At 42.6% G+C, this 15,124-nt stretch overlaps 1 protein-coding gene across 1 annotated transcript in view; it reads left to right on the plus strand.

The window, feature by feature from the left end:
- Positions 1–10,407: 10,407 nt before the first annotated feature.
- trabd2b (TraB domain containing 2B) overlaps positions 10,408–15,124 on the plus strand; it is a 73,073-nt gene continuing 68,356 nt past the window's right edge. The window contains exons 1-2 of the mRNA XM_063890712.1: positions 10,408–10,822; positions 13,784–14,353. Coding sequence (XP_063746782.1) covers positions 10,679–10,822; positions 13,784–14,353 — 714 coding nt within the window. The 5' untranslated portion in view covers positions 10,408–10,678. The remainder of the gene's footprint in view (positions 10,823–13,783; positions 14,354–15,124) is intronic.

The raw sequence follows: 15,124 nt of genomic DNA on the forward strand, positions 1-15,124 counted from the left end.
AAAATAAAAGTTGCATGCGGACATGTCCAGTGATATGATAAAAGCATGAAATGTGAAACACATTTAAAGAGAGACTCTTTCCAGTACTGCGGAGAGGCTTTCATGTGTAGCGTTTGATGTTGCAAACATAGAGGATGTGGAAAGCAAGAGCAGAGAGAAAAGGGAAGATGAACCTCGAGTGAACGCTTGGTAAAGGCAGGGAAGCCACTGTATAGGACCCAGTACAAAGTAAAGATTTCTCTGGGTAAAACAAGCACTGAGTTAGTGAACAGTTGGCAGTAGTATAGTACAACACTTATCGTTAGCCAAGTAGTTGTCAGTAAGTTACACAATTTGCATTTTTGTGAGGCCGAAATGAGAACAGAATAACACGATTAATGCCAAATGAATCTCGTTTTGGACAAAGAAGTGATTAATTATAGTGATTATATATATATGTTTTCCTATGACTGACTTGTAAATCTGAACAAATGTTCCCTGTGTATTAATTTACAAGGAAAAAGTTAAAAGATTATTGATTTAATAAGAAAAAAAAGACAACTGAATAAACCAATATCACCACAAAACAGTGCTTGATATTTTACTTAAGCTTTAATGCCTGTTCCACATGAGATTCTCACCACCGACTTCCCAACAGGAGGCTCATCTTGGTCTCTGATGTTGCAAAATATGGAGTTTTTTATCGCTGTGTTTGCAGTTCAAGAGTTTCCCATCCATTGTTAGCTCCCTCTTATGTCTGCGAAAACACATGATTTACAACAGGCCTTGCAGTTTACTGTCCCCCGGGACATTATCAGTGTAAGCTTGCTAAGACACTGCTGGCTGATGCCAGTTATGACCTGCAACAGCTTCATACAAACAAAATGTTTCACAAGCTCACTCAGTAGATGAGGGGGAGCATCCCGATACTCTGTTATGAAAGTACATTGAATAATAACTATGTAGTTTATAGGGGTTGGAATCACCAGGGTCCCCATGATACGATACTTTTGCAATACTTAAGCCACGATACGATAGTATTGCGATTCTACGTTACACTAAGTATTGCGATACGATATATTGCGATACGGCGCACTTCTGATTTCTTTCTCCGCTGACTCCATCTTTGTTTTGACTAACTTCCTGGCAATCCCACTGACTTTACCCATGGCCATGACCGCACAACAAAAAGGTCAGCACCATCTCGTGCTGAAAATAGTCAAAATTCTGAGAATTTCTGAAAAAAAATCATAATTCTGAGAATTTCTGAATTTGCAATATGAATAGTGTATATAATAACACACTGATACTTGGCGTCCGTGTATCGATACAATATCTCCACGCAAAGTATCGCGATACTATGCTGTATCGATTATTTCCCCCACCCTTATTAGTTTATAATACTTACAGTGGTTACAAATCCACCAGTTTCAGTTAAAGTAGAAAGGACTACAACCATAGCAACTCTGTAAGGCTCTTCTACTTCTGCTGCACTCACATCATACGGGATGTTTTGCAGAAAAGGGAAGGATTCCCAGGCCACTTAAGGCAGTTTGATATGGTTATCGTATAATAACAGAGTTGGTCTCAGCATCCATAAAATGTGGGTTAAAACACACTGAAAACAAGGGTCAGATCATGCCTTATGTAATACTGTACGTCCTTTGACTCATTCAGTCGAACATATCGGGGCTTCCCATTCATAACTGCGACTTGAAAAACGACAAGGCTTTATAAAAAACTAGCAATCACAATAAACCCAATTTGAAATGGACAAAGCAATACAGGAACAGTAGTCTTAAAACTAAAAGCTAATGTAAACATGCTAACGTGTTCACAATGGATTACATATTGACATAAGGATGATTAGACGGCCACTTTCTGACTGCATCATCTGATTTGGAAATGGTAGAGTTATATATTTTCTATGTGTAGGATACCCAACTGCATGGACGCAAGGATAGGATGGCGTGGGTACAGGAAGGGCAAAGATGAAATGGCAACAAATTAGGGGGGTAAGGGAAAGTTACGAGGCACAAAAATTAAACACCACACACACAAACAAACGCTTGGCTCCGTGTCCTGCGTGCTCAAATTACTTTGTAAATGCTACTCTGTCAACTTCATTTGAGCAACTACGGCACCAAAACAGAACACAGTTATCTCTGGGCGTTTGCCGGGTGGTGAGTGAGTGGCCTTTACATTGGCTCCGATGTGACTTTCAATCATGGTGGCGTGCTTCGACCCAGTAGACTGCGCTAGCCTCAGCTCCGGCTCATAAATCAACCGACTGTCTCACTTAGCCGGCTGCAGAGTTCTGAACTCCCGGGAGTGTAATGTATGATTTAACTCCCTGCAGTCAGACCAGGCTGCCCTCACCAGGCCGCTGTATACAGGGTCACTGCTAGAGTTTCTGTTTGTAATAACCCCTCATGTCTGTGCTGTACATGACTCTTCTATCAAGTATTGGTGGTATACTCATAACATAAAAAAGTTCAATTTTTTCAAACTTTTCATACAGGAGCATCTTCATTTACACATTTTAGAGTCAGCAATGTCCAATAGCCTCAAAACTATTTACATTCCTGTTAGCGTTAGCTGTCCTTTGCTCTAATTAGTACATATAAGCACAAAAACTAAGACTGGTAACAGAAACATAACCAGGAAAAGTACCATGACAACAGCTACCAACACACTTAATCACCCCTTTGCAACCAATAGCCTGAACAACTATTAACATTCCCAGCAGCCTTAGCAGAGTTTTGTGCTATTTAGCAAATGTTAGCATATAAATGAGAAAAAACTAAGATTGATAACATGGTAAACGTAATACCTCCAAAATATAAGCATGTTGGCATTGTCATTGTGAGCATGTTAGCATGCATAGTCCCTCAGAAAACAGTTAGAAAATGTAGTCTTGTTCACAATGGAGTAATTCATAGAGCAACTAGCAGCACTAGGCTAGTAACATGATACAGTTAACAACACCTGGCAAACATCAGCATGTTAGCATCTTCATTGTAAGCGCAAAAGCTAGGTTATAGTAGGCCTAAATATATGTCTACTGTACATGTTTGTACTGTACAGTTTGTCCACTGCATCTGTATTGCTTTTACTTTATTATAGGCCTCCCTGCAGAGCATTAAGGCTCCCAGTCTGCCCTCCGCTGGGAGCCGAGCATCAGAGTTCCGTCAGATTGAGGCTGTAATTCATCTTCTATGAGGCCAGGTGGAGACTAGCGGCTGTCATCGTGATGTTATTGATGGGTTGCAGTCGAGCCACGAGGAACTGAGCTATGCGGCCTGGTTTGCTAAAAGATTGTACCCTGGGGAAGCCTCGACTATATAAGATGATAATACTTTGGGAACCAATCTAAGGCCTCACTCCACACGTACAGTCATTTTGTAACAAGGGATTTTGCTCTTGTTTGACAAGAAACGTTTGTCCTTGGCCGTAGATTCAAAAAAGCTCAATTTTCAGTGACCTAAAACACTGTTTGGGCGTGAATAAAAGGCCAAAACACAAAGAAGTGCACCAAAAGTATCAGATTAAATGTAGACTAGGTCCAAGACAATGTTAAATGATGTATTGAAGAAGTTAATACCAAGGTAAGCCAGAGTGAGTGGTTAATGATATCATATGTTACGCACACATGGCAATACAACACAAACGTCCCGTGGTCCAAACACAGCTCCAGACAAGACCATAAATAAATCCAGAAATGAAAGGAGACGTGAAGTCAGTGTATTTTCTTTTCTCAGTCCCTTACAGTAGATTACAGTATAAACCCTGACACATGTTAAGGATCAGCTGAAGAAGCAGAATGGGCGGACTGCTTGTGTATTTGTCTCTGCGTGTGTGAGTGTGTGTTTGTGTATTCAGTCGTAAGGGTCATGCTGTTTAATGTGTTTCTGTTATTTGTGTGTGTGCGTGTGTGTTACAGTTCAGTCATTTAAGCCACGCTGTTTAATTTGTGTGTCTTGACCTACCATGCATGGGTTTGTGTGTATTTTGTCATAGAAGCCATGATGTTTGACATGTTTCAACTGTGTGTGCATGTATGGATCTGTGTTTATATCTGTGTGTGTGTGTGTGTGTGTGTGTAGCACAGACTGCTTCTTGACAGGCTGTAGGTCTGTTGACAGCTCCTCTGCTCCCTGTCAAGCAGCAGAACAGCTCTATGTGTGAGTGAAGAGTAGCTGTAGGAACGAAGCCCGGTGAGCAGCGAGACGTCTGGAGTGTGTGTGTACGAATGTGGATGTCTATGCGTGTGTTTATCCGACTCCTAAGCCAGGTTGTTATTACAGAGACAGATCTTAAAAGCTTCTACCGCCTCCTCCTCTGTCCTCTTTCTACAAACCATTAATTCAAGACCCTTGAAATATGTCGTTTCAGGCAATAATGTATGTCCACATATGTCAATAAAGAGTCGTCAATCAGACCTAATCGTCTGGCATTCCTGCGTCTCATCACATAAATTGCTCTCTATCACCACCTTTTTCCGCTTGTATTTCTATTCTTGTAATTTCCCTCTTCTGTCTGCTCCCTATCTATCTACGCTCCATCATGTCTCATATTCAGATGACTGTATATCCACGCTGACACATGAACTCAAGTCTTCAGGTTTGAGGGAAAAGACCAGCCAAGTGTTACAGAACCGCGCGCTGATTTTGAAAATAAACAGAGCCTAAAACCGAAGGAGACGTGTGGGGGGGAATAGACAGAATAAGATAATCAGAAAAAGAGCAGATGATGGAGAGGAAGCATGAAATGTCCTATTGTGTTTCCAAGACAACATTACATGCATAGAGGAACAAAAAGGCCTTCACATTGTACAGCCCGTCTCTCTCACGGCCTTCCACTGATTCTGAGCCGACCGCTGAAGCCGAGTAACGCTAGATGGGTTTGTTAGACAGAGCCATCTGAGAGGCAGTCATTGGAAACTGTTTGGAAAAGAGAAGGCTTTTTCAAAAAATATTTGGCAGGTGATTGGATGAACCATCTCTATATATCTGTCTAGAACTTCCACCAATCAGACTGTTGCCGAAGCCAGTCAGCAGTGGAGTGAAAATGTCTTTTTCATCGAGAAAAGCCCACCTTTGCTGTTCTTAAAATGAAGAAATGGTCTCAAGTTGAGATCCGAGCTTTGCTATTGCTAACTGCTTCAGAAGCTGGGATTCTTTTTGACGAATAACGCCTCTTGGTTTTGCATTTTACACGCCTGAACCCTGCCCGTGGCTGCCAATAGCTCCTAAGACGCTGACACAAACGCATTACAATCGCCTGTGATATCAGGGAAAATCCAGCTGCCATGAAATGCAAGAAGTCCAGTAGTATTAATCACAGAGATCAAAGAGCTTCTGATAGCATCAAATCCTCCACCAATTTCTTTTAGTTCTAACCATGTGCCTTTCATCGGAGGCCATGCTGCTCCAAAAGACGCTAATATACAGGTCAGGCACTTGACATGATCAAGCAACATTTCACTAAAAATAGCCGCAGGGATGGTGGCCATATTGTGCGGCAGACATACTGTGTGGTATTTTGGACACCTGGCTTTACAGATGTGGGTGAACAAAGCGTCAGACAGGCTGTGACTAAGACTACCCCCTCAAACACATCCAGCAGAGGCCATAGCAGCCTGGGTACAATACCACCACAGACAGATGGTAGACTTACACCAAATAAAGCTTGGATTAAATGTGTTAGCTTCGCTGCCACCAAACTGAAAACTTTACAACAGAGCAGACAAGGGCAGCTCTGACTCAGAGGCTTTGATTCCTCTACTCAGTCCCATAAACTCACATTAAAAGCAAAGATGATCACCATGTATGAAAACAGTGTAGGCAGACAGTGGTTAAAGCAATGCCTCCCCATCTCTGTTTATCTTTGAACATGATATATTATTTATAGAAGCAAGCTTTGATGCTCTGAATTTACTATACATGTATGATAAAAGCTCTTTGGACAATGAGATAATCTTCAAAGAATCTAATTAGAGCAGATGACCGTCTTCAAAAGAAGGTCAAGGCCAAATCCAGATATTTCTCGACTTAAAGAAGTGCTCATCTGATCCTTCAGGATGGAATTCATGTGTGGCTCCTGCACACCGGTGCAGACCAGAGGCTTTGATTTAATGGTATCATAACACATGCTGTTTACACTGTGATCCCCAGTCACAGCAAAAGGCCTTATTTGGCATGAACCCCTGCTTGGATAAACCACAAACAGGACGTTGACAATGAACATCAGAAGCATTATGCGGCCCAACATTAGCTATATATATATATATATATATCATATTTCCATAATATTATGATATAAAATACATCCATTGTCCAGAGCTGAGATGTGCGGGGGTGTCATAATGGTTGTTGAAATGATAAGAGGGGACGCATCATTATTCCTCCATATCTTATTTTTTCCCCACTCGAGTATCCAAAAGGTAGATCTGCTTAACAGCTGGAGGGGGCTTTTCACTCGTCCACCTCCCCTGCTTTGGCTTTCAGGGGTAAATGAGGCAGAATCAGAGAGAAGATTGCAGGGGGGTTCCCGATATGGAGAATACAATTACTCACTGCATCATGGGGTGACTTTGCAAGCCCGGCCTTTGATGCGAGAGCATTATAAGCTCTAGAAAGTATAAGGTATCAGAGAGTCAGCAGGCATGTGTTTATTTGTGCAAAAAAAGCATAAATAAACACCAACATCTTAGGACCCATAATGCCTTATGGTAGTATTTTTTGTATAACAAGGCCTCCATTTTCCATTTCATGAGAGGATGAATACCACACTGCTGTTTGTTTATTGAATATGTTACAGCCACAATCAAGGAAGCAGTTGTCCTATCACAACAGAGCCGGCCAGCTAACCAATCAGAGCAGACTGGGCTCTGGTTTCAGACAGAGGGTGAAAAGAGGTAGCAGGCAGGCTAGGAAAAATAAAAAGGTTTTAGAGCATTTAAGAAGGTCGACATGTCACATTAGAGAAACAAAATACAAATATGAAGCTAAAACGTATTGCTGCTGCTATTTCAAACATTTAACATTTCTTATCCTCAAATGATAAAGTACCCCACATCGCTCCAGATCTGCCTTAGATCCAAGCTTAATTACCTTCATCACTCACTGTAAATAACAACCAATGTAGCTGAGGTCAACGTTACCTTATCCTTACATCACCCCAAAACAATGAGCCAAAATCTGAGACACAGCTTCCAGAAAAACAACCCTCACCGTGGCCCCTGTCACCTTATCTCTTCCTCTCATCTTTTCCCCCGCTTGCTTTTGCTCTTTCTTGATGAAGACAGACAGATAGCCATCCTCTGCATGTGTTGACACGCCACAGGAGACGTCACTGCAGAGAGCGTGGAGAAAACAACTCAATACAGACCCACTAAACACCGCCTTAATCTGTGTTTGCCTCTTCCACAAACACCCGGTGAATGTCTCGGACACAAGGCAAACACATCCAGACTCAGACTGGTTAATTAACTCCTTCTTATCTCTGCCTGTGCTATGTGTGACTCCATTTGAACAGATTCATTTTGGACCCCCTTCTGACATTCTTTGACATATTGCACCCCCTCCAATTACCTTCCGAAAAGGGAAACCACAATAACATTTAACCAGAACCTCTGTCAATATTATTCTTCGACGACTTCAAAGCGGGGGAGAGGATATTGGAGCCCGAGCAAGAGACCGGAGGAGATAGTGAGTGTGTGTGTGTGTGTGTGTGTGTGTAGAGTTCAGTTTGGCCTTTGCAGTCAGTCTGACAGTCTCCGAAGTACAGCTGCCTAAAGCCACGAGCCACTCCTTCATATCCATCATTTTCACATTTTCTTTGAAGCTCTATCTCTCTGTCCTCAGGTTAACCATCTCCCTACCTTTGTCCACACTGTGCATCATCTCAATTCCTGCTCACACCACCAGGGGTCCCTGTGCACATGATAAACAAAAGCCTCAGTAGCCGCTATCTCTGTCACATTTCCCTTCTCATTACATACCAATAGACATTAATGAGGCCGAGTTAATGGTGGGGTTTTGTGGCAGGACTTCTGCACAACATCAGACGGACAGACAGCCGCAGAGCCACAAGGACAAGTAGACACAGGATCCTAAGAGCTTCAGGGCCACAACAATTAACACGCTCTTTTTTTCTTTACCTCCCATAAGGGGTAAAATCTGTACAAGGGAAAGCCAAATGAAAGTGTTGGAAAGCATCAGATTTAAGGATCGGGTTCTAAATGTCTCTCTATAATGCCCCCCCAGATGTGCGTCCTGTAGGTGGATGTTTCTGCGGTCTGCTAACAGAACATTAACTTTTAAGTCTTCTTTCGTCCCCGGCTATGTGTGCACTATGCTGTAAGCGCTGGCTCCCGTCCAGGAATCTCCTGCAGCCAGCCGCTCATAAGCCCCTCTCCTAACCGGCCAAGAATGTGGAAAAGCTCCTTCAAAGAGATGCCTAGCGCAAGGTGTGGTTGAAGCAAGTACCTGAGTCCACCGGTGGCCATAAGGAAGCAGATGAGACCCCTGAAATCCCCCACCTGTCCCAGAGAGAGAAGAAGAAACAAGGACAAAAAGATGTGATCAGATTAAGATGGTGCCTTTGCGATCTAAAAACATCTAAGGCTAGTTATTGTGCAGATGTGTAAAAAACCAAGAAATATTGACCCTTCAGCCTTTCAGATTCCCAGTGCTTGATGAATGGTGCCCAATAAAACAGTCAAAGGGTCAAAGGGCAGGAGTGTCAGAGTTTTACAACGTGAAACTGTGTTGAAAGACAAGCTGATCAAAGACGCTCAGCAGAAACGCCCCAATCTGCCTCATCTGAGCGGAGAATACAATGAGCGCACAGGGACGGTGTAACAAAGCCGCCCAGTAACAGGAGTGAGCGCGGAGTGGTGAGAAGAGGAGTGGAGAACATGGCCGAGGACAAAGAGCTGCTTGTCCGAGGGCTGTCTGCCATCAGTCTGCAGGGAGGGGCCCGGTGCCACTTGTTTGAGGGGTCTCCATGATAAATTTCCCACTACTTGACTCTGTCACACTGTCTGCCACTTGGACAATAACTGAGGTCATGGCGGAGTAGTGGAGCGTTGACATCGTGGCCTGCAGCGAGAGGGGCCACTTTCTCTCAACACCGGCGTTTATTTCAGATCCGTCCGCTCCACATCATGAGTAATATGTCTTAAGAAGAGCGCTGGAGTGAAAATAAATAAAACACTTCTCACAGTTTTCTTTACTTGGACCTGTTTATTTGTGGACATTAATCATGCATATAAGGGCTCATGCTCTCCGTGGCAACAAGAACCTCATACACATGTATTGCTGCAGGGTTGTCAAACAGAGAAGGACAGAGATAGATGTTATCCTCCTGGAGAGGAAGCACATGACAACATGTGAAATATTGCTCATTTACATCTTTGGAATGAATCTGTTGAAAACAAAACAAACACAACTCTAGGCTGCAAGTTTATGCCACCTGGATCATTTTGGTGACAGTTTTCTTTAAAGGAAAGAACTCCAGCAGCAGCAGCAGCAGCAGCAGCAGCAGCAGCAGCAGCACCAGCAGCACCAGCAGCAGCAGCAGCAGCATCAGCAGCAGCGTTAGACACTGTAGAAATGGTTACTTAGCTAAAAATTAGGAAATATTGAGGCAAAGGTTTCAAACCAGTTTTGGGAGCCGTCCGAACTTCTGCATATTTTATGTCGGTGTGGGTTGCCTGGATATTTTAGGGGAATATCGCACAAATGTACAGTAGTGATTATTATGCAAGAAAATACAAATAAAATGCGGATAAATCAGACAAATAAATAAAATATATAATAAAAATATATACATATATATAATAGAAAAATGTATCATAATTTTTATAATACGTAGTATCACTATTATTATATTTAAAAAACTGTATTATTGCTATTATTATTATTATTATTATTATTATTATTATTATTATTATTATTATTATTATTATTATATGAATTAATACGTTAAAATAACAATACAAATAACAATAAAATATTAGTATTATAATTATAAATACTAGTAGACAAACATGTCCAGTATAAATTAATATATTGCTTAATCTGTTGAATGAATAACCAGGGAATATGGAACTATAAGCAACTCAACTGAAAAATAAGTAGTTCATATGCTTTCATTTTAGCACAAATGGCGTTTCAGCAACATTCATTCAACTCTGCTCTCTGTCCGGGTCTGTCCTGAGGGGCTTTAATCACGCAAACCTGTCATCCCTCTCTCAACCTGCGCTCCTTCCTCTTAAAAGAAGCAGTGTGTGTGTGTGTGTGTGTGTGTGTGTGTGTGTGTGTGTGTGTGTGTGTGTGTGTGTGTGTGTGTGTGTGTGTGTGTGTGTGTTGGGGTGGGTTAGGGGGGTACTCAAGTCGTCCCACCTCCCTCTCTCACAGTCAAGACGCTCCAAAGTTGCGGAGCGCACCACTGAAACTCTCCAAAGAGTTTTCAGCTTCAGGACTGCACCGAGTTTACGGAGACAGAAAAAAAAGTTTCAGGCAGGAAAACTTCACTCAGCCTCGGGGAGCGTCGGGAGTAGCGAAGGGGCGGAATGGTCCTCCAGCCGCGCGGCACATGTGAGCCAAGAGGCCACCGGTAAAGTTGTTTTATTTCAAAGGAGACGGGGAAAGTAAGAAGAGAGCCGAGAGGAGAGACTTCTGAGAGCCGCATGTCAGGAGCGTCCTGTCACCTCGACACCATGGTCTGTCTGCCGGGATTCAGCTGGGTCCTCCTGAGCGCGCTCCTGCACACAGTGGCACCCTGGGGCGCGCACCGACCGGAGAGACCAAGGCAGTGCGACGCACCGAAGTCGGTGAGTCATGTTGGGGAACTTTATGAAGTCACGGATACCCCATTTCTCCCAAAACAGACCTGCATGATATATGAGATTTCGTTAACCAGCCTTAAAAGCCCTCAAGGGAGACGGTTAAGATAGTCACACAACTTAATTTTATTAGTTTTCTTTCCTAAAAACATAACGTTGGAAATATTTGGGGGACATTTTTAAGTCATGGAGGGAATAATCCCACAATATATCTTTCATTATTAATCATAATTGTGCTTTTTTAATAAGACCAAAGTTATTTTCATTCTTCTTCTTCTTCTTCGCCGTATTGATAAAGAGATTACATTATAAAATATGTGATATTTTGAGTTTTAATTGCTTGATTTAATTAGACTTGCCTCATAATTAGGCTGTCGAATTGTAGGCCTTTAATGATAATACAATACAAATGATAATGACTTTCTGTATTTAAATTAATATCAGTAATAAAACAATGTTCATCCTCTTGATATAACATATGAAGTTCTGAATTTGCTCATACAATAACTCAAAAGGAGACTAATGAATGCACTTTGCTTAGAGAAATCATTAAAGCAGGCCAACTGCATGGCGGCGTATGGAACGAACGCAAAGTGGGGAACTCACGGGTGAGTTGACTTCATTTGGGGAAGTTTCACTGACCTTTCAGGCGTGATTCTGTCTCAGCGCGACGCACAGCCTACAAAAACACTTATCGGGGAATATTGGTGAGATTATGACTGCGGTTTGAACTCCTACCATGAAGAAGTGCAGCAGAGCAGAGACACGAAGGAGGGAAACGTTTGGATTAAGATAATAACTGCAGCAAAAAGCATGACCTCAGCATTCGGCAAAAGTTCAAATATGACACACTCGGATATCATAAGGGAGTCATTTGGAGATCACGATTTAGTTTAATTAGCACATCATATCCAACGTGGAAAACGGATGTTTTGTCAGAAATCACTGAAGACTTCGTGCTCTTTAGCTTCATGTGATTTCTAATGCGTCAGTACAGTGGTCTCTGTTTTCTGTTAGGAGTAATTACCCCCATAAAGAAAAAGGAGCCCAGGCTCTCCAGAAAAGACCACGCAGCTTTAGCAGAGGGGATCTCGCCTCTCTGCAGGACACCACCACACTTTCCATGTCAGAAAAGTCTTCATTTATGGGGCAGGCCCTATAAGTGCACACTTGCAAGTTAACATGCACACAAGAAAAAAAAGCTCTGCTTTTTAGGGTTCCAAAAATATGACAAATCATGCACTAATGCCAGAGGAGGGAGAAGTACTAAGATCTTGAACTCTAGTAAAAGTAAAGTACAAGAGTATAGGAATACTCGGTTACAAGTAAAAGTCCTGCATTCAAAATGTTACTTAAGTAAAAGTATCAGCATCAAAATATACTGAAAGTACGAGAAGTAGTCATTGTCTGATTGGTCCATTTCAGAATAATATCTCTGATATGTTTTATAATTATTGATCATTAAAGTGTTCTCAGAGCTGGTAAAGGTGCAGCTAGTTTGAATACCTTTGTATACTGCAGGGTAGCTGCTGAATTTACTCCAGGTTTAACTTAACTTTAAGTGTTGATTATATTTCACATCATTAATCCAAATCCGTAAAGAAACTAAAGGTACAAAATAAATGTAGTGGAGTAGAAGTACAAAGGAGCAAAAAATTGAAATACTCAAGTAAAAGGAAGTCCCTTAAAATGGTCCTACAGAACTTGAGTAAATGTACTTAGTGACTTTACACCACTGCGTATCAGTGTGCTCACACACACACACAAAAAAAAGCTCTGCTCTTTAAGTTTCCATCCCGCAAAAAATACGACAGCTCGTGCACTAATTCATCTAATGCCGTTCAAAGCATTCCCGTCAGTCTAGTGTTGCCTGCACCCTGCCAATGTGGAAACTGAGTTAAAAACAAACACTGTTAACATCTCGGTGTGTACGCAGAGAAGAAACGCTGCTGCGAACGGCAATGTAGCACTTTCAATTTATTTTGCAGAGCGGGTTTGCGCCAGGAATGACTTGTATGTTCATTGTAGTTAATTGGGATGATAATAGAACATCCCACAAGAAGACCTCACTCGCTCTTGGCAGCGTTTTGAAATGTTTTATTTGACAAAAGGCAGGGTTGGCAGTGCGCAGTATAATTGGAACGCAGCTGAAGGAAATCTTGATTACATTTTAGAAGTAAACATTGTCTAAGAATAACTTTATTTTACAGTAATGGGTTTCATCCCTCAAATGCCTGATTTCACCGTGTCTCAGAAGCCAGAATTGTGATATTGTTTGTATAAGTTAATTCTTTTTTCACATTAAAATAATGCCAGCATCACAGTCATAACACATGCACAGCACATTTGCACAGCACTTAACAAGAAACATATTGGAAAGGCAATATCGAATGTCTGATTATTTCATTTCTTTGTGACATTGTTTTGCATAAAGATAACCGCAGTAGACAAACACTTCCTGTAATGTTAACCACAGAGAGCAGTGCTCTTCTTAAGGCTGTCAGCTGCAGATCTCCCCGCCTGGTGTTAAACAGAAAAATCACAAACAAAAGAATCACAGAGGGGTCACAGAGCGGAGAGCAGGTTTCTTTCAGCTTTTTGGCTTTTATGAGCTCCAGTGCAGTATATTTGCACTGCAGCTTTCAAAATGCTTCCCAGGCCGAAAAAGGCTTTGGCAAAGGAGGTATGCACCTCAACAATACACGGGGGTCTGTTTACAGCCTAGAAGGCCCCTCTATAAACCTCTGCCCACTCCATAGCAGCAAGCCAGAGCTGACTAGACTTCCCCTGCCGTCATCTCAAAAATTCAATCTTTCACTTGTTGACCCGGGCCTATTAGCCAGTCGACCACAAAAAGGGGAAATGTGTCAGCTTTGCTATGCTTGAAATTGTGGTTCAGGTGCTTTTGCTCTGAAAATATTAACTTTCACCTCTTACTTTCTTCCACAGCAAAGCGACATGAACTCTTTCCTATGGCGGGTGAAGCGTGCGTATCCTCACCCACCCTCTTACTTATTTGGTACCATCCACGTGCCTTACACTCGGGTCTGGGACTTTATGCCCGACAGATCCAAGCAGGCTTTCCACAGCAGCCGCAATGTGTTCTTCGAGCTGGACCTGACCGATCCTCTGACCATCTCCAAGCTGACCAGCTGCCAGCTGCTGCCCCACGGGGAGAGCCTGCAGACACTGCTACCTCGGGATCTGTACCGCCGCCTCAAGCGCCACCTGGATTACGTCAAACACATGATGCCGTACTGGATGACCGCCGATCAGCGGGGCCGTGGACTGTATGCCGACTACCTGTTCAACGCCATTGCAGGGAACTGGGAGAGGAAGAGGCCGGTGTGGGTGATGCTGATGATCAACTCGCTGACGGAGTGGGACGTTCGGTCCAGAGGGACGCCTGTGCTGGACCTATACCTGGCCCAAGAGGCTGAGAGGATGGGGAAGACGACAGGGGCGGTGGAGCGGGTGGAGGAGCAATGTCACCCCCTCAACGGGCTCAACTTCTCTCAGGTAAGGGCGAGAATTAACATCTTTTACTTCCTTTATGCATTTGATTCCCTGTGCGTTAAAGCTGTTGTTGCTGGGGACATTGCAGGAACATGTCAGACCTAGAGGAGGCAAAGGAAGATGATATATGATATAATTTTCCTGTAGTAAAGCAGCCAAGAACACAAGCAGGATAAGCAATTTAAGCACAGTAGAAGTTGACAGATTTTGGATATTGCACCCTCTCTGAGATAAAGAGTCAGAGAAAGTGAAAGAAGACAATAGAGAAGAAAAAAACCTGATTAGAATCCTCCTTGAGACAGCTTTAGGGTTATGGATGTCCATCCACCTCACTAAACAAGCAGTCAACAGCTGAATGTGCAGAGAGGGTCTCAGGCTGAGCAATGCACAGAACAGATGAGAGAAGGTGAGAGGAGCGGAGGGATCTCTCTTTCATTAATGCTGACTGTCCGTCTGCCTCTCTGAGGTATTGTTGGACGCTCGCACTGTAATCGGAGACTGGAAGAGGAACACAATGAACACATTTCTTGATGAGTGTCACGTCTTTTTTATCTTGTCTGATGGTTTATAATTGTATGGAACATGCATCTTTTTAATCATCCAACTTTTTGAGGTCATCTCAGCTCGAGTCCTCTTTATCAAACTGTGTGAGGTCCCGCAAAAATCTGTAAAATCTGCGATGAGCCACGCAGAGGATGCTCCGTTCTAATTTATGATCTAATGCAACCTTTGATCTCCACACTAAGGAGAAAAACATCTCAGTGTGTGTGTTCA

This window comes from Eleginops maclovinus, chromosome 9 (genome assembly GCF_036324505.1).
Source record: "Eleginops maclovinus isolate JMC-PN-2008 ecotype Puerto Natales chromosome 9, JC_Emac_rtc_rv5, whole genome shotgun sequence".
NCBI classification, from domain to species: domain Eukaryota; kingdom Metazoa; phylum Chordata; class Actinopteri; order Perciformes; family Eleginopidae; genus Eleginops; species Eleginops maclovinus.